Source organism: Miscanthus floridulus, chromosome 1 (genome assembly GCF_019320115.1).
Source record: "Miscanthus floridulus cultivar M001 chromosome 1, ASM1932011v1, whole genome shotgun sequence".
Classification (NCBI taxonomy): Eukaryota; Viridiplantae; Streptophyta; class Magnoliopsida; order Poales; family Poaceae; genus Miscanthus; species Miscanthus floridulus.
Window position 1 is genome coordinate 38,954,100 of NC_089580.1, and position 23,780 is coordinate 38,977,879.

General features: G+C 51.5%; 1 protein-coding gene and 1 pseudogene across 1 annotated transcript; both read left to right on the top strand.

Moving 5' to 3' along the window:
• Window positions 1–1,149: 1,149 nt before the first annotated feature.
• On the top strand, window positions 1,150–4,522 carry LOC136488388 (protein PHLOEM UNLOADING MODULATOR-like). Its single transcript, XM_066485355.1, has 4 exons — window positions 1,150–1,606; window positions 2,801–3,195; window positions 3,292–3,485; window positions 3,601–4,522. The coding sequence occupies exons 1-4, from the start codon at window positions 1,263–1,265 to the stop codon at window positions 3,994–3,996; spliced, it is 1,329 nt and encodes a 442-aa protein (XP_066341452.1). The 5' UTR covers window positions 1,150–1,262; the 3' UTR covers window positions 3,997–4,522.
• A 1,571-nt stretch (window positions 4,523–6,093) lies between these two features.
• Window positions 6,094–23,780, top strand: part of LOC136455040 (probable pectinesterase 53) — a 35,296-nt pseudogene continuing 17,609 nt past the window's right edge.

The following is a 23,780-nucleotide window of genomic DNA, read 5'->3' on the forward strand; positions in this document are numbered from 1 at the left end:
ATTGAGGGGTTCGAAGGATGGCTTTTCTGTCATTGCAGACTATTTTAGCAAGGGCATAGTGAGCAAGACAACCTTACCTCCTGAGAATGGACTGTAGGGAAGGACCACTGGTACTCCGTTGCCGCCTTGTACAGCATTTATACGGTGTTATTTCCCTTTCTTCACAGTTGATGATATGTGTGTGTTTCTGCGTTCATCAATTATAGCAGGAAGTACAGATAGCAAGCTTCTTTCATGCACCGGGTTATGTTATCTGGCCTGTTTCATCCATGGCGTGAGGTGTTTTTTTTTTAAAAAAAAAAATAGATTTGGCATTGTAAATACTCATTTCCGGCAGCCCCTTTGTCAAGCCCAAATGATTTTGCTTAGACATTGCTGCAGTTTCCAGCATTGAGTTTTGATGTTTGGCTCGTGCCATTCTCTGTTTGAAAGCAGCAGTATTATATGGATCGTGTTTTTGTATGTTTCAGCGTCTATCTGGTTTTGTTGCATGTAATCATGCGTAGTTGCGAACATTGATCCTACTGCTTGGTGCTTGCGACATGCATTTCGCAATCTCTGACAAATTTCTGAGACGCCACTGCTTAATCTTGGGATTAGAATCGTATTTCAGTCTTCCTGGCTTTATTCTTCCATGGCCTTACTGCCATATGTGAACTCTGAACATTCCTGAGTTACTATTTGCAGTTGCACAGCTTGATTGCCCCTGCTACAGAATACAGATTACAGAGTCCGGACCATCTCGGATCGGAGTCGGAGGCGAGGGCCGAGGGCGGGCCATGCCATTCCCGATCGAGTCCCCGAACAAAATGTTCTGTCCATCTGGGCATCTGGCAGATCGTGGTCTGGTCGGGTCGGTCGCAACGGCGAGCGAAACGCCGTCGGTTCATGCACGATTGCTGAAGGCCCCAGCAGCCTGCAAGTGCATTCGGCGTCCGCTGCTGATGTCACACACACACACACTCAGCGTCACCGGCCCAAGAACTTGCCTTTCCGCGCTGATTGGGCCCGTCCGCTGGAGTCCAGCCCAACCAGATCGGACGGCCTGGCCTGCTGGATCCTGGATCCCATCCCGGACCCGGAGGGCTGTGACCGCTCGGCGCCAGCAACAGTGACCTTCCCTCGCTGCCTGCAGGCTGCAGCAGCCCAGGAGTCCAGCGGTCTATGGCGACGACCAACTGAGCAAGTGAAGTGGCCGACACCGATCTCTCGCGGTCTCGCAGAGGAGCCGCCGGCTGGGCGGGGCCGATCCGGTTCCGGCCATGGCGAAGCCGGCGCGGGCGCCGAGGCCGAAGCCGCCGCAGAAGCGGGCGTCCGCCCGGCGGCTCCTCGGCCTCGGCGGGCTGGGCGTCGCGGCGGCGGCGTACGTGGGCGTGGACTACCTGCGGCACCTCTCGCCGGCGTGGCACGGCCGGCTGCAGCCGGCGCTGTGGGCGGCGCTGGCGCTCGCGGCCGCCGCGCGCGCCCCGTTCTACCGCCACTGGTCCGCGGAGCTGCGCGCCGCGCTGCCCTTCCTGGGATCCATCGCCTTCATGCTCGCCGCCTTCCTCTGCGAGGCCATCTCTGTCCGCTTCGTCTCCGCCGTCATGGGCCTGCACTGGCACAGGTCGCTCCTCCTCCTCGTCATGCCTCGGCTTCTTTCACCTAGTCATGGCTTGTTGCTTTGGGGTTGGGGGGTTTAGGAGGCGGCGCGCTGGATCTCTGAGAGGTCTCGACTTTTGTGAGCTGCAGATTTATTAGTTTCCGTGCGGTAGGTCGTGCGGAAACGCACGAATTTGGATTTAGTTGTTCATGGAAGGATGGTGTGATCCTACGGTGTTCTCCTCCTTGTATGGGTGAGGTTTATTAGGGGTTTCTGTTGAGTGTGCGAAATTATTGAAGCTTCTAGACTGAGATTTATGCTGCCAAGGAAGACAGCAGCAATTTGGGATGTCCTGTACAATTTCTTTGTCCTACTAGGAAGGAAGAATAAGGGAACCATGTGTTTACCATAACAAACGCTCAAAATATTGCATTTTATTTGCAGCAGGAAGTAGTTCGCGGAGATGAGCATATCTGCTATCAGTTAAAACAGAACTTTGTTGATTGGTTGTTGCTATTGACTAGATAGATTAACTTCTGCAACATTGTTAACTGCTTGATAATGTTAACCTTGTGATGCTATCAAGACAATACTTCTACATTTTAATCAATAGGTTAGTGGACTATTTACTTCACAGGTGTTCAATAGTTGTGTCTTTGTTGTTCTGATTCAGTGGTGATTGGCTTTCTAGAGATTGAAGTTCCAGTAAAGCATCAAGGAGAATCTAGAAGTTTAGGGGGGGGGGGGGGGGGGGGGGGGGGGAGGGTTAAGGAAAGCATAAGCATCACTTCAGCCTGGGGCATGTAGATTCCTTTAGGCATATGCATCTTCGTCACTCTCAAAATCTAATAAACACAAATGATCTAAACATACATGCACGCAAGAAATTTGGATTTTATACGATTCTTAGATTTTAGTTTGTTTGGTCATGGTTTACCTCTGAATACAATCACATTTGTGATATCTTTTTTGTCACAACCCAACTTCTGTATGAAAGGATTGTGCTGCATCCAGGCAGAGGTTGCCTTTCTATTAGTAAGGAGAGAGTAGCACTACTTCATTGCTAACTTCAACATCTCTCCTTGCTTTACTAAACCTTCCCTGAGAAATTTAGTTGTGGGCAATCACCTCCTAATCTGTGTGTAATGCACACATGATTTCGATAAAATCTACACAATCACTTATAAGCTGAAAGTTTTTTTCACTGTTTTTTAACAGAACTGCCGCGCCACTTCCTGAAACCGGCCAATGGCTGCTTCTATCATTGAATGAGAAGCTCCCTCAGAGCGTGGTTGATCTACTGAGAGCTCATGTTATCACTCTTCACCACTATCTGATGTTGTTTATCATGCTGGGGTTCTCAGTTCTGTTTGACTGCATCAAAGCTCCTGGTCTTGGTATAGCCACAAGATATATGTTCACTATGGCAATTGGCCGTGTGCTTCGGACGATAACTTTCATTGCTACCATTCTTCCATCTGCAAGACCTTGGTGCGCTGCAGCCCGTTATCAAATACCTCAACATCCTCATCCTTGGGCACAGAAATATTATGTTCCATATGCTTCTGATTCAAATGCCATTCGTAGAGTGATAACGCATGATATGGCATATGGTTAGTTCATTTTTCCTAGCGCCTAATTGGTTCACCTAGCTGGTATATCATTTTGTACAATGGTGGAGCCTAAACTATTCACGTATACTTTTTCAGCTGCTGTTCAAGCTTACCCAGAGGAATATAGACCCGATTGGGGACGTATGAGCTTCCTTGTAGACATTTTGAGACCAACTCCTGGAGAAGGGCCTTCATGGTACCATCTTTTGAAGAAAGCTAGTGGCGGTTGCAATGACCTTATGTACAGTGGACATATGCTTGTTGCTGTCCTTACTGCAATGGCGTGGACGGTATATACTGTGGTTTTAATCCGTATATCACAATAGCATTTTTATATGCTCACATGTTGTGCAAAGGGTTCATCATAACTCGTACGACCTTACCTTCGTTTTATCTGTTTCACAGGAAGCATACGGGGGCTGGATCTCTGTTGCAATATGGCTCCTCGTCCTGCACAGCGCACAGAGGGAGGTACGTGAGCGGCACCACTACAGCGTGGACTGTGTTGCTGCAATCTACGTCGGCATCCTCCTGTGGAGGATGACGGGGTTCATCTGGTCTGCCAGAGACCTGACCCGAGCTAGACGGCTAGCCAAGCTTGAGGAGATCCAGAGCAGGCTGGTCCATGCTGCAAAGGACAGTGACATTGATGAGATCAGGGGCCTGCTTAAGGAGGTGGAGCTAGCCGGCCAGGAGAAGCAGGGCTTCTCGCAGAGAGCTATCCTGACCTTTGCCGCAGGAACAATCATCTTCACCTTGTCTTGTGTTCTCATTGCCTTCACAATGACTAGCGACGGTTGATTTGGGTTGTGTTGGATGCCCCTGGATCTGAATGTTAGCCACTTTTTCCTGGGCTATACTGTTTTCTTGTAGTGTCTTCAGTGTCGGTTGTTGAGGGGAACCATGTTTAAACAACTAGATCCTAGTGGTGCCAGAATTCATGGATGTTTTGCAGCTGCAGGAATCTGATGGTTGTCGGTAACATTTTGGTTGCTGTAATCCCCAGTCAAGTAAGTTTTACTTGAACAGAGCTTCAGGCTTTCATTGCTTGCAAGGCACTGTAGACTGTAGCACAGCTTATACTATTTTGTAATGAGGTAGGCTGTAGCACAGCTTATACTGTAATGAGGCAGTTTCAAAATTTCAGTGTAGCGGATCCTTACAGTTGCAGAATGGCTGAAATATTCACTAGCACTAGCACAGCTGAGTACCATGTGTGGGTTGTCGTTCCATGGTTGTGTAATTTGACAACAATGACCTTGTGATTGTTTGGGACTCCCTTTTTGGGTGAAACGGTATGAACTAGCATTAGCTCTACGCTAATAAATATGGGGCTTGACTGAAAAATATTGTTCCAGCTGATTGTTGTGAGAGGAAAATACTGTTATGGCAGGACATGAACCGTGATTTCGTGAGGTGGCTAGCCAGCCAGCGTGTTGTGAGGGAGAAATGGATCGCGAAGTGTGTGAGACTATTTCTCCGGTCTACGCTAGTCTCTTGTCTTTTGCACTATGAATGATTAAAAAATTAATAAGCTTGCTCTAGACCATTAAAGACGTCCTTTGGTTTAATACCAAATGGGTCTTGGCATTGAAAGGGCTCGTCGATGTCCACAGGGAAGAAGAAAAGGCCCCGCTGGCTGCTGGATATTTTTCTGGACATAACAAACCATTGCTGAGCTCTAAAAAAATGGAGACAAGGAAACATCTTACCTAGCATTTGGTTTATCTGCTATTAAAGCTAATGCTTGTATTGCCTGTCGCCACTGCTATAGTTCAGAGGGTCTTTTTCAGGCATAAACATTGTGAAAACATCTTTGTGCAACCGTATGGGCGATCACTACATGAGTAATAGTCTAATTTGTTATGTGGAAAAAGCAAAAAAAAAAAATGTTGAAAGTTACCAATGCTGTTTAGTGGATCGCTTCAAGAAAATGTGAGATCACAAATCTAGAAGGTGATGCATTACTTTCACGTTTTATGGTTTTCTAGTACCTGAATCCATCTTTTTTTTTTTGAAATATTTAGTCATCTAACTAGCACTTCCGTTATAGGTAATTGACTCATCAAGCACTCGGGCTTAATATGTATTTTGCCATGGGGACTATATAAATTTTTGGTGTTTACCATATTAACTATCAATACCTCAGACTCATCATTTTGGTAAGCATTCCTGCAATTCTACTGTTTATGTATTGTCAGTGTACAGAGATTATCATTATGCTTATGAAGTGTGTACTCGGTTCCTTGGTGCTCTAGCTTCGCCCCGGTTCCTAGGCACGCATATGGTATCCTTAAAATTGAGTGCAACATTCCAATACACGTGAAAATGTACAAACTGAGTGAACATGCCGTGGTCAAAGTAAGACATGAAGGGTCTGCTTGGTTTGAGGAATGAGGTGGTCCATCTTTTTTTCACTCCTCACTTTTTGTATTTTTGTTCGTGGAATGGAATGAGTTGATCCATCACCACATCATTCCCTCGCAAACTAATAATTAGTATATGCATGAGAAATGGGTTGATTTCACCAAAATTCATGGGATGAACTCGTGAGATGCATCACCTCATGAAGCATGGGGTGACTCCACAAACCAAACACACCAGAAATTTCTAGTTAATGGCCTCCACCCAATGGCACAAAAAATGGTAGTCCCCTCACATGCATGCAGAAGTCAAAGTAATTGGTTGAAGCCGGAAATTCTTTCTAGCTAGTAATGACCCCCCACGAGCGACAAAAATGGCAGAAGGAATACCCCCCCCCCCCCACACGCATGCGGAAGTCAGATTAAGGCCTAAAATTAGAAGGTAATGACCTCCATCCATAGGTGTTGTATATATATAAGAAGACGACGTCAAGACGAACGTGAGGAGGAGGAACATAAGAATATTACAACAGATATGGCCATGAGGAAGGAGACACTCCTTTGCCCCCCGCGGCTGTTGGCGCTGCTCGTGCTTGGTTCATTGCTTGCGTCATCACACCAGGAGGGTGACTTCGACAAGTGGGTGACACTACAGCAGACGACTAATGTTGGTAAATCTGCTGGTGGAGGTAAGGATCCCGAACTCACCTCTGTCGAGTCTAGTAGAGTTAACAATGGGATCGAGCCCAACAACGACTTGGGCGGCGAAAATGGTTACTACAAGACCATTAGTGAGTCCATCGCCAACATCCCCGATAACAGCACCACCCTCTATGTTCTCACTCTCCAAGCTGGCACTGTATTTCGTGAGAAGGTGCTCCTAAACAAAAGCAAGCCATTTGTCACCTTCAAGTCTGATCCTAGGAACCCCGCCACCATCGTCTGGAACGACACCGCCACCACCTTGGGCAAGGATGAAAAGCCTCTCGGCACCGTCGGTAGTAGCACTGTAACCATAGAGTCTGATTATTTCATCGCGTATGGCGTTGTCGGTGTTTCGAGTACCACCGACGAGTAAATTTCTAGTATTGCGTGTGTGGCTCGGATGGTGTGCTTAGAGGACATGAGGTTTATACTAGTTCTAGCACAAAGTCCCTACGTTAGTTCGTCGCTGCTACTCGTGTTACTAGCACTGAAAGTTTATAGTATGGGTTATAAACGGGCGAGAGAGGAAAAGGATCCCAAGTCTCTGGTGGGAGGAGTGAGTGGGTGCTGAGAGCTCGATCGCTACTCAGCCATGTGTTCGTGTCGTGCTCTTGTGTGGATCTCGATCGGATCGGATCTCGATGGGTCGATCGATTTGGTCCCCTTCATGGGACACCTTGCTTTCCCTTTTATAGGCCAAGGGAAAGCATAGGCTACAACAGAGGAAAAGAGAAGAACGAGAGAGAGGGAAGAAGGCTGCCAGGACCATTGAGTTCTTCTTCTCCTTCATACGGGTCCCGCCGATCCTGTAGACGTCAACAGGGATGGCTCCATGTCTTGGCCCTGTTCATCACTAATGCCATGCGCAGGCGTCGTCTGGCGGTCATGGCGTCCCATTCCATCTCGGCGGGCGTCGTGGTGAACTGACGCGCCTGTCAGCGTTCGTACGAGGGTTAGGCAGAACAGCATCAACACGCCCAATGCTGTTCTTGATGTGAATCCTCAGGTATGGCCTGTCAAGGCCATGGGTTACATCAGGGCGTGTCGGTCTCTTCCTTGATGTCAGAGTTTTGACCCAGGCCCATATGCTTGGACCTAGAGTGGTTGGTGACGGTATGGGTCCCCGTCGGGCAAGGCAGAGCCCGCACCCAAGGGGTCGGGTGAGACGGAGACCGTGACCTCAGGGTCGGGCGAGGCAGAGCCTGCCCCTAGAGGTCGGGCAAGACGGAGACCGCGGCCTCGAGGTCGGGCGAGGAGGAGCCTGCCCCTAGAGGTCGAGCGAGGCGAAGATCGTAGCCTCAGGGTCGAGCAAGGTGGAGATCGCGGCCTCAGGGTCAGGCAAGATGGAGATCGCAGCCTCAAGGTCAGGCAAGACAGAGATCGTGGCCTTAGGGTCGGGCGAGGCGGAGCCCACACCCAAGGGGTCAGGGAGGCAGAGCTAGCACACCTGGGGGTCGGTTGGAGCTGTAGTAGCGCTCTTAACTGCTCGGATGAATCAATGTTGATGACTATTAGCTCCTCCTCTTCGGGTACCCTAGTATTGGTCCCCAACAGTAGCCCTTGAGCCTACAGAGGAGTAGAATACTCCTTCGGAGGCTTTTTCGAACAAGGGGACTCTGAGGGCCTTGGCCTTCTGTCACCCATGGCGTGTCCTGGGGACGGTGATTCCCTTTCATCATGATTGGACCCCTTGGGGGTATAGCCTTGAGATTTGGTGGGTCGAAAAGGTCTTTCCTGATTCCGACCCCTACGGGGGTCTGTCGTTCTGTGACCACACATTCGGTCTCCTTACGAGTCCAACTTTCCTAGAGCCCTCGCCTATAGCAGGGTTCTAGTCGAGGGTCGGCTCACCTTTGTCATCGTCTTCCCTCAAACGTTTTTTCTGATAAAAATAGAGGGGCTGAGCCGTGCCATGATTTTCCTCTATAGACAAATCATGGTGCTCAGTGAGCTATTAATAGGCTAGTCTGAGTGGGGCCCTAGCATCCCATTCATGGAGGTCTGGCTTGGGCCAGCGGTGACCGACTCCAAATTCTCAACTGTCAATCCATATAGTTCTTGGGTCCGTTCGACCGGTCCCAAGGGCTCACTGCCTTTCTTCAAGGAAAAACCATGGATCGTATCCGGTCGAGACTCAAACATGGGTCGGATGCCCACAGTGCTCGTGCTTCTGAGTACTGGCCGCTAGTGGGCCCATCCTTTTCCACCCCTCACTCTAAAGGTGCCCAGAGCAGTTGTCGAACCCATCGATGAGCCAACCTTCGAACTCCTGGGCCTAGACGAGTCGTAAGGGCATTTTTAGCTCCGTATCCCTCTTACCTATGATGGGTCATGGCCCATTCAGGGAGGTGAAACATCCAGAGCGCTTTCTAAGGGGACGACCACTGGTTGTGTGTGCACGCCCCGCGATGAGACGTTGTGACAGGTCATGGCAGACATGGAGATCTAGGCGGGCGGTTGGTTTCCTCACACCCATCACCCCTATAAAACCAGAGGGTTAGCCCTCTGTGTTTCATACGTACGCCTGCATCCTTACCTCCGCAGCCATGCCACCGCTGCCAATGCTTAGGTTTCCTGCCTTCGAATCTCTGCCGCCATTGAGCTCGCATCCATCCACCCCCACCTCCAATGGATCCATGGTGCCGTTCCGACATCACCTTCCAGCACAAGGAGGGCCTCGTCCATCGTGGTCTTCTTTGTGCGCGGACCTCAGCCTAGGAGTGCTTGCTGCCCGGCGATGAGGATTTGCCGTCGCCGCTCGATGGCTACATGGTGTCGTTCGCCCACTTCCATGAGTGTGGGCTCATGACCCCCGCCCACAAATTCCTCCAGGGGCTGTTGCACTTCTACAAGATTGAGCTATAGCATCTCAATCCCAATGGGATCTAGCACATGGTGGCGTTCGTCATGCTGTATGAGGGATTCCTGGGGATCAGCCCCCACTTTGACTTGTGGAGGTATTTCTTTGCTGTCAACCTCCAGAGGAGGAGGGAGAAGGGCGGTAGGCAAGACCTGCACATGCCGATGGGGTGCGTCGGCATCCAACTTCAGAACAATCGGGTCAGTGAGTACCCGTCCATGTGGCTCTGATGTCCAACAAGGGATGGCACTCGTAGTGGTTCTACCTTAAGAATGACGCCACCGCCCCTCTGCCGGAGTTCACCGGGCGCCTGATCGAAGAGGCCCTGAAGCAGTGGAGGAAGTGGGGCATCCCAGAGAAGGACAAGAAGAAGATCTAAGACCTCATTGCCGCCATCCATATCCTGAAGGAGAACGGCCTGAAAGGGTCGAGCGTCATCGAGGCTTATCATGCGAGGAGGGTGGCACCGTTGATGACATGCGCGCTCCCGCTATACGCGATGGCGCTCGAGACGTCGTTCAACGGAACGACGCTTGCCGAGGGAACGCTCCCCAACTCTGAGATCATGCAACACATCAAGGAGGCGATGGAGCCTTTATGGGACAATGTGGATGCCACCCTCGACTTTGTCTACCCAATGCTGGGGCATCCTCCAATGCGGCCGGAGCCAGGCTATGTTGTCTTTGTAAGTTTCCCTTTCTCTTGCCTTCTCTTCAATTGATTTCTCGACCCCACAAGACTAACTTTGAGAGGGGTCGAACCAACCAAGGGACCTCATCCTCATGGATCACCCAGCGCCGCTGCCGAGGGATTCGGCGGTGAGGGTGGTGAATCACGTCAAGGGCGAGCAGCTGAGGAAGACAAAGAAGGACAAGAAGAGGAAGAAGTAGGAGAAGCTATAGGCGTAGGAACGAGGGGAGGACACTGACAATGATGATGACGATGGTGACGATAACGAGATGATGGAGGAAGAAGAAACGGTAGCTGACGACATCGAGTGGGACAACCTAGAGAACGAGGATGCGTGGACAAGCATCGGTTCGTCCTTGCAGGCATCGGGGCCCTTCCTGTTCCATGGAGGGGAGGGTACGTCTAGGGAGACGGTGGGGGCAAGACATATCATCGGCCTACCCTAGGAACCGATGGAGGTGGGATGTATCATTGGCCTACCCTAGGAGCCAATAGAGGTAGGCGGCTCTGCCATCACACTCGAGGTGCCAGCGAAGGCGGGTGGCTCCGCCGTCGTGCCCTAAGAGCCAAGGGGAGCGGGGCATTCCACCAACATGCCCTAGGAGCTATCTAGGGTGAGCCCCTCTGCCTAGGAGTAGAGGGTGGGCTCAAAATAGCCTCATTCCAATGAGGCAGAGCAAGGGTCGGGGGGTTCATCCCCCAAACGCATCTGCCGCCCAACAGCGCTAAGGTGGGTTATCAATTCCTCTATTTTTTCCTATTTTAGTTGGATTTCATTGTGACTTATGTTTTTTGTCCCTTGCAGCGTCGGCGGCAGCGAAATCCTTTGGTGCTGGAGCTGAAGAGGAGCATGACCCTCCAATCAGGGTGGTGGCCGTCGGCTGGTGTCGCACCCATTTTGGGCAAGAGCGGCGCCAGTGTGACTGTGGCAGAATCGCCCGAAATAGCATACTTACAAAGGCGCTCATCTTTCACCAGACACTAAGCACCCTGAAAGCAAGCTACAACGAGCGGTGTCCGTCGGGCACACCCCGAGGGAGAACCCGAAAGATCCACATTTTTCCCAAGGATCCAATAATGAGAACGAGTTACAACACAAGTCCATTTCATACATTAGAGTTTCTTAAAAAGTACATTATTACAATACCAAATACCAGAGTGCGGAATGATAACAACAGAAATTTAAAAGTAACATCTAGCGGTAGGGGCGAGGATTCCGTCTGAGCTCACCAGAAGGATCCTCCACACAAAGGTACTCTTCAAGCATCACCTGCAATAGGGGTAAATAAACTCTGAGTACACAATGTACTCGTAAGACTTACCCGACTAGTGGGAATAATTTCCTGACTCTAAGGAATATGATAGGCTTTATGGTTTGCTGGTTTTCTTTAGCAGAAAGCAATACTAATAGTGCGTCCTTAATTATGTGTTATTATTATCAGCTGTATTAAGTTATCATCTAGCCATTCTATATAAGCACATGTTCTACTTTCAAGCAAGAGTTGAGCAATCAGTTCTGTTTCTTCTCCTTTTCCACTTTCAGTTCTTACTACGGTGCTAAACCGCAGACAAGCCATATTAGATTTTTCGACGATTCACGAATCAATGTGCCCAGCTGGGTGCCCCAAAAACACACACCCCGCTTGTACCCTAGGCACAAGCAGGACTAACCCACCACTCTCCTGTCCTGGGTGTCCAGGTCCCCGTCCAAACTTGGACTCCAAGCCCCCACTCCTGAGTCCTAGACTCAGTATAGTGCAAGGACCTCCACCACCTCCTCTTCCCATCAGTCGGTCCAGAAAGAGCCAGATCCGTGACAAGAGAGCTGCAAGCCTTCCCTGTGCCCATACCCAAGTATGTTCTCGGGACAATAATCTATGACTTGCCTGGAGTCATATGCAACGACCGGTCCTTAATTGACATGGACAGGGAAAAAGTGTAAGCAAGTCATGCCCTGTTGGCCGCAGGACATAACCCCTTACACCCACTAGTACCCAATCCATATCCCTGCTCGGTCACCATTTTCCTTTCCACCATTTTATCATGAGTGTTCATATTTTATTACCTATTTGTGAGTAACGGCAGGTTACTCACGCTACCGATATTCTAAGCATAGCAGCTACTCGATATGTACTAGTAGGACTCATGGGTAGGTATGTTTATGCAGGTAGTTTCCATAAAATGCCACGGCGACATCCCCCGACAGCTGTGCGCGTGCTGGCGCGACGCTGTGGGCACCGGGCGACCACGCCGGCGCCACCCGAACCTCCCAGGCCGAGCTAAGGGGCTGATGGTTACCTTGAAGACAACACGCAGCGACTGGGGGTGACATGGCAAGCAGAGGCGCTGTCCTGAGCCCCCTCCCCGGTGGTGGTCCCCTTCCTGCGATGGCAGGTGTGTTCCCATGAGTGACAGCGAAGATGGAGCAGGCAACTAAGCTAGCAAGCTCAAGGGACTACCCAAGGATACCTTCGCGTTGATGGTACGGCCAGAGATGGCCTGAGCATAGCTGACCGCATGCACACCGACGCTGCAACGGCGCCCAGTGATGGCACGGCCACGTCGGTGATGGCTGGACTACAGCAATACTGTGAACGAGGTGCGCAGGGTGCTTAGGAGGGTAAGGCTAGGCTGGTGGTGCACTGAATCGCCCCGGGGTGCCTTGGTTGTGCGGTTAGCCAACGACATAGACCACTCCGGTCTTATGGACCCAATGGCGTGGCATTTCAAAATTGGAGTATAGGACGGAGCTACATGCAGTGATGTGGGGTCAGTAGGACTATAGGCTACCTAGCGGAGTTGAAGACGTGCTCAATTTGAAACAAGGCACCGCTGCCACGGTGAATTTGAAGGAGCCGCCCCAGTGGCCATGGAGATAGCAGAGGCAGGGGGTCCTGGCATGGCTTGGCTCGGTCTGGCTGTGGTTGTCAACGCAACAAACAAATGCACACCACGATGGGGGACAGCGGGACATGCCCCAGGCGACTATCCGCACAGCCGTGACTGCAAGTCGACAAGGCTTGGCATGGCATCGCAGCGGGCAGCGCCAGACAAGGAAACACAATGTGAGTGACGTGGAGGTGATGGTGGAGTAGGCTATCGTCCTTCACACGAGCAGCCAAGGGGAGTCAATGGAGCAGTGCTGGGCTTGGCCACTGGCGACGTGTAGCATGTGACCCAGTGCACCTCTGGCCAAAGCAGGGCAGGACAAGGCGTGGCAGAGCTCGACCGGTGTCCTAGGCGCATTGCGTCAGCCGGTGAGGTGACCCACGCGCCAGCGAGGGTAGCAAGCAGCCACGGCAGTAGCGTAGGGCCTACTCGTGTCGCATTCATGGTGGCATGAAGACGTGGCTTGCGCCTCGGTGCACTGGGCGAGCCAGCCGTGGCGGCAGGCGAGCAGCAACGGTGGTCACGGCTAGCAGCGGAGGCAGACGGCCTTGGTGCGCAGCACAAGGGCCGTGCGTGTGCGTAGGCGTGGCGGTGGGGCATAGCCGATGTGGAAGCGTGTGCGGCCTACGCAGCAGTGCACGCTAGCAAGCCGGCAGCATGCCAGACCAAGTGGTGACCACGCCCAGGGCTAAGCCATGTGCCGTGCACGCTTTCTAAAGCTGTTAGAAAACTTGTACGCAATGCTCCAAACGCTAAACTGATTTTTCGATGCGCATGAAGGTACTTAGGGCTGTCGATTAGAGTCACGATATCGTACCACTTCCTAAGCCGATCGCTCCATAAATATTGCCAAAGGTGGCTTCATCGACCTCTTCTAAAACTTATGCGAACGACGTAAATTCGAACGATTTCGCGTCAAATTCCAAATCTGACCTACGGGATATACTAGTTAGTTATCTTTGTCCTTGACCGCACATGTTTTATCACCATTCGCAAAATGTTTTATAACATTTTTGTTTTGGCAAGAATTTGATTAGAATACTAAACAACGTTATGTGATACAAAACATAACATTCGCTTTCTTGTTTCATATAAATGTTTCAAATGCCGAACATTGATTTATAATTCATGTTATACACATATGGACATAAATGTGATGCTCATGCGATGTTTTAACAAAGCAGTACAATGTAACACCGAGGGTGTTACAGTGACCGCGTCGTCAGTCGGTCGCATGTGCCCTCAGTGGGATAGGAGGACCTAGGCATTCAATGGGCGCCTTCAGAGGTCGCAGAGCAGCCAGTGATGGCCACGCTACCATTGCTGATGGCGGGGCAGACGGGGCAGCTGACCACACTCATGGCACCGATCGTGGTGGGCATGACATAGTCGGTCGTGACCAAGCCGACGTAGGTGGAGGTGGCGGCGCCCGTGATAGATGGGTCATAGCTAGGCGCAAACGCAGCGTCGTGTGAGGCATTGGCGTGACCCATGCCATCGGCGGCCCAAGCGACGATGCCTAGTGTGGGCCAAACAGAGGGGGACATGGCCGAGGGGTCCCCGAGAGTCATGGTGCTGGGAGAGAGGTTTGTGTCCGCACCGCTGACCCCTTTCATCGCTGGAGGGGGCGTTCTGATGAGGATGTCATGTCGAGAGGGGTCGGTGGCGCTTGGGGCCAGCGGGGAGTTGTCCCTGACCTTGTCGTCGGTGGGTAGCGGCTTGCCCGCATGGGGCCAGCCCTTGCTCCAGCGGATGGATTCATAGGATCCAGCATCGACACTTTTTACTCTTGACGACATCGCAGAGAGCATGGAGTAGGAGAGGCTCGATGTAGGGATCACGTCCATGCTCGAGGCCCTAGACCACACCACAGGCGCATTACACAACGTTGTTGTTCCCTCCGGCCGGATATTGTTTGGTCCTGCTCCTTGCCCTTTTCTTCCTCTATATACTTTTTGTATCCTGACCATCGTCTCCCTATAGTCCCTTATAGCTTGCAGCCGAGGGAAATCTCGGTTCCTTCATCAATAGAAGGAAGCCTAGGACCACCTCGTTGAGGAGGCGTGGCTACATGGGGAGGTGACAGCTCAGCTCGTTGCCGCCCAGTAGAGGGTGATCGAGCTGACTCCCCTCGCCAAAGATGCGGCCAATCTTCCGTCGTGGGTGGTTGAGGCCCGTCGGGATGCTGACGAGACCGAGAAGGCATTCGAGGCCTTGTCGGTGAGGTCATGGAAGGATGACGAAGAAGTCGCTAGGGTCAAGAAGGAGGGGATGAGTTGCTCTAGCAGGACACCGAAACCCGCCAGCGGATCCTTGACCTTCTGGGCGAGGTTGACAAAGAAAGGGATCTGAGGCTGGGGGTCAAGGAAAAGGTCATGGCCCTAGAGAAAAGGGCGAGCCTAGATGTCGCGGTGGTCGCTTTGCTACATAAGGAGCAGGATGAGCTGATCCAAACTGCGGAGAGGCTTCGTACGGAACACGGCATGACTGGCGAGGAGCACGACCAGGCTTTCCAAGAGCATGACCAGGCTTGCCAAGAGCACGACGACGTGCAGCAGAAGGTTGGCTCCCTCCAGGCCGAGCTCAAAAGGGAGACGACCTAGAAGCTGGAGACCGAGAGCGTTTCTACCGAACTGGCTATGGATCTCACTGAGGAAAGGAGAAATCTTTAGGCGAAGAGTGATGAGCTCGGTACCCTGAGCGCTGCCCTCAGAGTGGTCTACGACGACCTTGAGGTGGTGCGGTCAGAGGGGACCAGCTCGCTCGCGGCTTGTGTCGTCGAGATCATAGCTCGGGTGAGCCAGCTCGAGAGGAATGCCCTTCACGCTAGGGTCAATCAGTACTTCGTGATTGCTCATTCTCATTATGGGGACAGCATCAATCTAGAGGCGATGAGCCATGGCTACGCACCCGGTTATAAAGTCCACGAGCTGGAGGAGATGGAAATGGCGGTGGCTCCCCTTTCGTGGGACCTGGCGGATAGGATAGAAGGCATAGTTCTCCCCTAGAGGGGCTAGTTAGTTAAATAGGTCAGGCGGTTGTTTTTGTAATAAGCAGACAAGTTCTAACCTTTCTGTCTTGTTTAAACAAACTTGTTATTTTGTTTCATTTGATCAAATCTGTTCTTTTGTTTTGGTTGAATAAATTTGTTTTTCCCTTTTATGTGTAAAAAGGGTTTAATGCGTTTTGACCCTTCATATTGTTAAGACCATAGAGTTTGAGGTGCGGGTAGGAAACTTTGATCACGCTGGTAAGCAAGAGTGCTATAGCCGCTAGGGCATAGGTTTCTTACAGTCCAACTAGCCTTAGTCGTTCATTTCCACAAACCTTGCCTCTAGGTTTTTAATGTGACGAAGGGGTCAGGCACGGCGACTGTTTTAGAAAGGGTATATACACCCTTATCAGCCCCCGAGTGAGACCCGACCTCTTTCCATTATTGGGGTTAGGTTTCACTAAAGATCGAGGATACAATAATGGAACTTAATAGGGGAAAGTGTCTCTTGTTTTAGAAACATTATTCTTAGTTTTCGTACGTATCCCCTCCCTAGGATCCAAGCCATCGTTCTATGACCGCGCATTCGGCCTCCTTGTGAGTCCAACTTTCCTCGAGCCCCCACGCGTAGCGGGGGTCCGGTCGAGGGTTGGCTCGTCTTTGTGATCGTCACCCTGTGTTCGGTTTCCGTAACTAAAGGGGTTGAGCTAACGTCACTTGCCTCGATGGCTCGAGTAACGCGCTCGGTGAGCTCTCTAATGGGCATGTCCAAGTGGAATCCGGGTCCGTCATTCATGATGGGGTCGACATAGCCCTCATGTGGCATTTCCATTGCTCCTTAACCTGACTCCCAGTAGATGCCCGAGTCATTCCGGAGACCGACTTAGGTGGCCCATTGGCCTCTCCTCGATGGAGATTCTATGGGCATGGTTCGAGGTTAGGATCGAACAAGAAGGTTGAGATGACCATGTCCACTTTTGAGCAGGTTGGGCGATGGCTGCTAGGGCTCATCTGTGTTTTCTCCCCTAGCTCTGTTTGATGCAAGGCGGCCTTAAGCCCTTCGTGGGCCAGCCTTTGAACCTCAGTTGGTTGCCGCTCATGTCGAATGAGACAACTACCGCTTTGTGACGTGACGCAAAGTGTTGTGATGCAACAATTGCAAATGCGATGCTTGGATGTACGAGAATCGATGAATGAATGCTCATGCACTGGGAAAGCAAACTGGGGGTTGGTTAAGTTACCTCATGGCTCAAATGACGGGTTCGGGGAGCTCTTACCAGATATGTTCAAGTGGAATTCGGGTCCATTGTTCATGACGGAGTCGGCCTAACCCGCATGGGGCATCCTGCTGCTCCTTACTTGACTCTTGGCAGCGGCCTGAGCCATCCGATCGACTTGGGCGACCTGCTGGCCTATCCTCGATGGAGATTCTACCGGTGGGCCCCTATAGACCCTTCCTAGGAAGGCGAAGGCTAAAGCTCGGGGTGCGAGCAACAAAAAACTCTGATCATGCTGGTGAGAAAAAATGTCATAGCCTCTAGGGTGTAGGTTTCTTGCGGTCTGGCCAGTTTGATTCAACGTTTGTTTCCATAAACCTTGAATCTAGGTTTTTAATGTGAGAAAGGGTCAGGCACAGAGAATGTCTACCAAATAGACATACTCTTACCAACCCCCATGTGAGGCCCGACCCCTTGCCGTTGCTGGGGTTGAGTGTCACTTAGAGATCATGGAGTCGATAGCGAAACTAATAAGAGAAAACATGCATAAATTAAGGGTGACCCATCTCTCGGTAGCGACCTGAGATGTCCAATCAACTTGGGTGACCCGCTGGCATAGGACTTACCTTGATGGCTCGAGTGATAGGTTCGAGGAGCTCTTACCGAATATGTCTGAGTGGAATCTAGGTCCGTCGTTCGTGACGGAGTCAGTATAACCTGCATGGGGCATCCTACTGCTCCTTACCCGTCTCTCGACAGTGGCCCGAGCTATTCGATCGACTTGGGTGACCCACGGAAATAGGACTTACCTATGGAGATAGAGGATGGGATCATCCCTCCCAAGAAATTAGTTAGGCGGCGAACTCGTAATAAGTGGATAAGCTCTTAAATTTCGTTATGGCCAAATAGATTTTTAGCCCTTCTCCCCTTTTGTATAAAAAGGTTAATGCATTTTGACCTTTTCCGTTGTTAAGGCTATAAAGCTCGGGGTGCGGGTGAACAAACTCTGATCACGCTGGTGAGCAAAAATGTTGTAGCCGCTGGGGCGTAGGTTTCTTGTAGTCCGATCAGTTTTACTCAGCGTCTGTTTCCACAACCCTCGCTTCTGGGTCTTAACGTGAGAGAGGGTCGGGCATAGAGAATGTTTACCTAGGTGGATATACTCTTAGATGAGTACCAACTCTTTTCGTAGTTAAGGCTAAAAAGCTTGGGGTGCAGAAAAAACTCTGATCATGCTGGTGAGTAAAAACGCCGTAGCCACTGGGGCGTAAGTTTCTTGCAGTCTGACCAATTTTACTCAGCGTTTGTTTCCATAACCCTCGCTTCTGGGTCTCAACATGAGAGAGGGTCGAGCATAGAGAATGTCCACTAGATAGATATGCTCTTATCAGCCCCCGAGTGAGGCCCGACCCCTTGCCGTTGCTGGGTCGGGTGTCACTAAAGATCGAAGAGTTGGTAGCGAAATTGATAAGAGAAAGGGCACATATATTAAGGGTAAAAGCGGCGTAGCTGTTCGATGTTTTAGGCGTTGACGAAGACTTCACCATCGATGGTCTTGAGCTTGTAGGTGCCTGGTCAGAGCACTTCCGTGACAACATATGGTCCCTCCCAAGGTGGAGAGAGCTTGTGGCGATTCTTGTTGATCTAGACAAGGTGGAGCACCAGGTCCCCAACGTTGAAGGCCCGACCTCGCACTCGACAGCTGTGGTACCAGCGCAACGCTTGCTGGTACTTGGCCGAGCGGAGGAGGGCGATGTCACGTGCTTCATCTAGCTAGTCCATGACATCCTCTAGGGATGCCTCAGCTCCCTGTTCATCGTACGCCCTGACCCTCGGTGCTCCATAATCGAGGTTGGTCAGGAGGATAGCCTCGGAACCATATACCGTGAAGAATGGTGTGTTGCCGGTGGCCTGGCTAGGGTCGTCCTCAGGCTCTAGAGCACCGCAGGAAGCTCCGCGACCCATCGTCCACCAAACTTGTTCAACCGGTTAAAGATCCTAGGCTTGAGGTCTTGTAGGACCATGCCGTTTGCATGCTCGACCTGCCCGTTCGTGCGGGGGTGCACCACGGTGGCCCAATCGACATGAATGTGATATTCATCATAGAATCAGAGAAACTTATTTTGGGTGAACTGCGTGCCATTGTCCATGATGACGGAGTTTGGGACCCCAAAGCGATGGTCGATGGATGATGTCAAGGAAGAACAATACGGCTTGCTTGGACTTGATCGCGGAGATCGGTCGAGCCTCTATCCACTTTGTAAACTTTGTCTACGGTGGTAAGCAAGTGCGTATAGCACCCAAGCGCCCTCTTGAGAGGACTGACCAGATCGAGCCCCTAGACCATGAACGGCCATGTGATGGGGATCGTTTGAAGTGCTTAGGCCGGTAGGTGGGTCTGCCGAGCATAGTATTGACACCCTTCGTAGATGCGCACGATATGTTCAGCGTCGGCTATCATGGATGACTAGTAGAAGCCTTGTTGGAACACATTTCCGACCAGGGTTCTAGGTGCGGCATGGTGACCACAGACCCCACCATGGATATTGCCCATCAACTGCTTCCCTTGTTCGATGGGGATACAGCGCTGTAGGATCCTGGTGTGGCTTTGCCTATAGAGCTCACCCTCAATAAGGACAAAGGACTTGGCACGACGCGCAAGCCACCGAGCCTCCATTTTGTCCATCAGCAGTGCCTCATGAAGGAGGTAGTTGAGGTAAGGCGTCCTCTAGTCGACCAGAGGGTCGGGCTCAGTCGCTGGATCCTCATCAAGCTCCATGACTTTAGGGTCAGATGGAGCCGACGGCTGGTTAGCCTCCGAGGCTAGGGTAGGTGGCTCATCATCGGCTTGTTCTAGCTCCTTGTCGCTGGCAAAGATGCCTATCGGCATCGGCTCTTGGCCGGATGCTGTTTTCGCCAGCGTGTCGGTCGCCTCGTTGAGACGCCTCAGAATGTGATTGAGCTCAAGACCATCGAACTTGTCCTCTAGCTGGCGGACTTCTTTTCAATATGAAGCCATCTTGGGGTTATGGTAGGTTGATTCCTTCATAACTTGGTTGATGACCAGCTAGGAGTCGCCCCGGACATCAAGCCGTTGGATACCCAACTCGATGGTGATGCGTAGGCTATTGATGAGTGCCTCATACTCGGCCACATTGTTGGAGGAGGGGAAATGGATGCAAACCATGTACCTCATACGTACCCTGAGGGGTGAAACGAAGACCAGCCCCATGCCGACGCCCTTCTTCATCAGCGATCCATCATAGTATATCGTCCTATACTCTTGGTCGATTACTGCTAGCAGCATTTGGACATCGGTCCACTCTATGACAAAATCAGCCAGCACTTGAGACTTGATGGCTGTCCAAGGGGCATATGAAAATGCCTTGGCCCATCAGCTCGAGTGCCCACTTCGCAATTCTTCCTATGGCATCCTAGTTTTAGATGACCTCACCGAGAGGGAAGGACATCATGCCCGTCACTGAATGCGACTTGAAGTAGTGACGCAACTTCCTCTTAGCGATAAGGATGGCGTACAGGAGTTTCTAGATTTGGGGGTAGCGAGTCTTAGAATCGGACAAGACTTCACTAATGAAGTACACGGGATGCTGTACTTTGAGGGCATGTCCCTCTTCTTCTCGCTCTACCACCAGGGTGGCGCTGACCACTTGCGTGGTGGCCACGATGTAGATCAGAAGTGGTTCCCCGTCGGTCAGAGGGACTAGGATCGGGGCCTTTGTCAGAAGCTGCTTGACCGTGTCAAGTGCCACCTGGGCCTCGGGCGTCCATTCAAAATAGTCAACCTTCTTCATGAGCCGATAAAAGGGGAGACCTCATTCACCGAGGCACGAGATAAAGTGGCTGAGCACGGCGAGGCATCCTGTAACTCGTTGTACCCCCTTTATGTTCTGAATCGGGCCAATCCTCATGATGGCCGGGATCTTCTCTGGTTTGACTTCGATGCCACATTCGGAGACGATACATCCTAGTAGCATACCCCTTGGGACCCCAAAAACGCACTTCTCAGGGTTGAGCTTAATGTCGTTTGCTTGAAGTTTCACAAAGGTCTGTTCTAGGTTAGCTACGACCTAGTCAGCCCTTTTGGTCTTGACCACGATGTCATCCATGTAGGCCTCAACGGTTTGCTCGATGAGGTCCCCAAAACACTTGAGCATATAACGCTGGTACGTAGCCCCTATGTTTTTCAGACCGAACGGCATTGTGACATAGCAGAACGATCCAAATAGGGTGATAAAAGATGTCGCGAGCTGGTCAGACTCTATCATCGTGATTTGATGGTACTCGGAGTACGCATCAAAGAAGCAAAGGGTTTCGTACCCTGAGGTCGAGTTGACTACTTGGTCTATGCGTGGCAAAGGAAACGGATCCTTTGTACACGCTTTGTTGAGACCCGTGTAGTCAACACACATCTCTATTTCCCACTCTTCTTTCATACAAGAACAGGATTGGCTAACCACTTGGGGTGGTATACTTCCTTGACGAACCCGGTCGCCAAAAGCTTCATAATCTCCTTGCCAATGGCCCTGCGTTTCTCCTTGTCAAAGCAATGCAGGCACTGCTTCACCAGCTTGGAGCCTAGCCTGATCTTCAAGGCATGCTCGACAACTTCTCTTGGAATGCCTGGCATGTCTAAGGGCTCCATGCAAAGATAATCTCTGTTGGCGGAGAGGAAGTTGACGAGTGCACTTTCCTATTTAGAGGAAAGCGTGGTGCCAATGCGCACCACTTTGCCCTTGGAGCCGATGGGGTCTATGAGGACCTCCTTGGTGCCCTCCATAGGCTCGAAAGACCTAGCCAACCGCTTGGGGTCAGGTGCTTCTTTGATGACCTCCTTCCTGATGGCCACAAGCTCTTTGGAGGCGACGATTGCCGAGGCATGTTCATAGCACTCAACTTCATGCTCATTGGCACACTAGAAGGAGGTGTTGATGGTGATGACCCCACATGGACCCAGCATCTTCAACTTTAGATAGGTGTAGTTGGGGATGGCCATAAACTTCATGTAGCATGGATGTCCTAGGATGGCGTGGTAGGTTCCATGGAACCCGACCACCTCGAAGGTAAGGGTCTCTATCCTATAATTGGTCAGATCCCCAAAGGTGATGGGCAGATCAATCTACCCAAGTGGCACGGCTTGTTTTCCTAGCATGATGCCATGGAAAGGTGCCCCAGTTGGTTGGATGCATGCTCGGTCGATGCCCATGGCATCGAGCGTTTCAGCGTACATGATGTTGAGGCCGCTGCCTCCATCCATCAGCACCTTGGTGGGCCGCTTCATGCCAATGAGTGGGTCAACCACAAGCGGATATCTTCCCTACTGTGGGACGATTTCTAGGTGGTCAGTCCGATCAAAGGTTATGGTAGACTCCGACCATCAGAGGAAGGTAGGAACGGCCGGCTTGGCCGTGTAGACCTCACGGCACGCAAGCTTCTGGCGGCGCTTGGAGTCGCAGGCCACCGACCCTCCAAAGATCATGAGACAGTTGTCCAGCATTGGAAAGCCGCTGTCCTTCCCCTCGGCGTCGTCTGTGGCTGGTTTGGGGTCCCCCCTATGCTCCCCCTTGTTGGAGCCTCTGGACAAGAATCGTTTCATGAGGACATAGTCCTTGTATAGGCGCTTAACAGGGAAAGCATGGTTCGGACATGGTCCTTTGAGCTGCTTCTCGAAGTGGTCCGGGGTACCCTCGGTGGGCTTTAGACCCCCCCCTTGTGGTCAGCGATGGCCACGAGCAAGCCCTCGTGCTACTGCTTGTTTTTCTTCTTGTTTGGATGGTTGGAGGCACCTTCGCCGGTGTCCTTGTCTCGCTTTGCCTTGCCTTTGAGGCGGTCGAAAATTGCCCCAACTGCCTCCTTGCCCGAGGCATGGCTGGTGGTGATGTCGAGGAGCTCCTTGGTGGTTCGTGGGCCCTTGTGTCCTAGTTTGTGAACTAGGGACTCACAAGTGGTCCCAGACAGGAAAGCTCCTATGACGTCGACATCGGCGATGTTGGGCAGCTCATTGTACTGCCGAGAGAAGCACCAGATATACCCACGAAGAGTTTCCTTGGCCTTCTATCGGTAGTTTTTGAGATCCCACAGGTTCCTAGGGCGCGCGTATGTGCCCTAGAAGTTTCCCACGAAGATCTCTTTTAGGTCTGCCCAACTTTGGATTCTGTTGGGCGGAAGGAGTTCCAACCACGTTCGGGCCGAATCGGCCAGGAACAATGGAAGGTTATAGATAATAAAATCATCATTATCCGCTCCACTGACTTGGCAAGCAAGCCGATAATCCTCGAGCCATAGTCCGAGGTTTGTTTTCCAAGAGTATTTTGGGATGTTGGTCGGTGTTCGGAACCGTGGTGGGAAGACGGTGTTGAGGATGTGTGGGCCGAAGGCCTGAGGCCCCAACAAGTCGGGGCTCGAGCTTTAGTCCATGCGGCTATCGTAGCATCCTCCACGATGTGGGTGGTAGCCGCGGCTAGCCTCTTCCCTTGCACTGCCGTGGGTACGCCTACGGGTGTTGAGGGTGTCATGTGCGTCACGGTGGAGGCCGAGACACTCATGAACTGGGACCACGGAGCGTGGACTGCCGCCTTGCCATGCCTGGTGGACTGAAATGTCCTTGTTGGGTCACTCTAAGGGTGTGTGTAGGCTAGCATTGAGCTCACATCGTTAGGACAATGAGCTGTCGGCCTGCTGCACCGCTGCACGCTTGAGTAGTGTGCGAATCTCACGATGGGCCCAACGATCCTCGGGCGTCGTGGGCCGCATAAGCCCCCGAAGTAAGGCCGCCACAACAGCGATGTTTTGGCTCACTTGAGTGAAGTGTGGGAGGGCTTCATCATCCTCGATGATTCTCTAGTTCACAT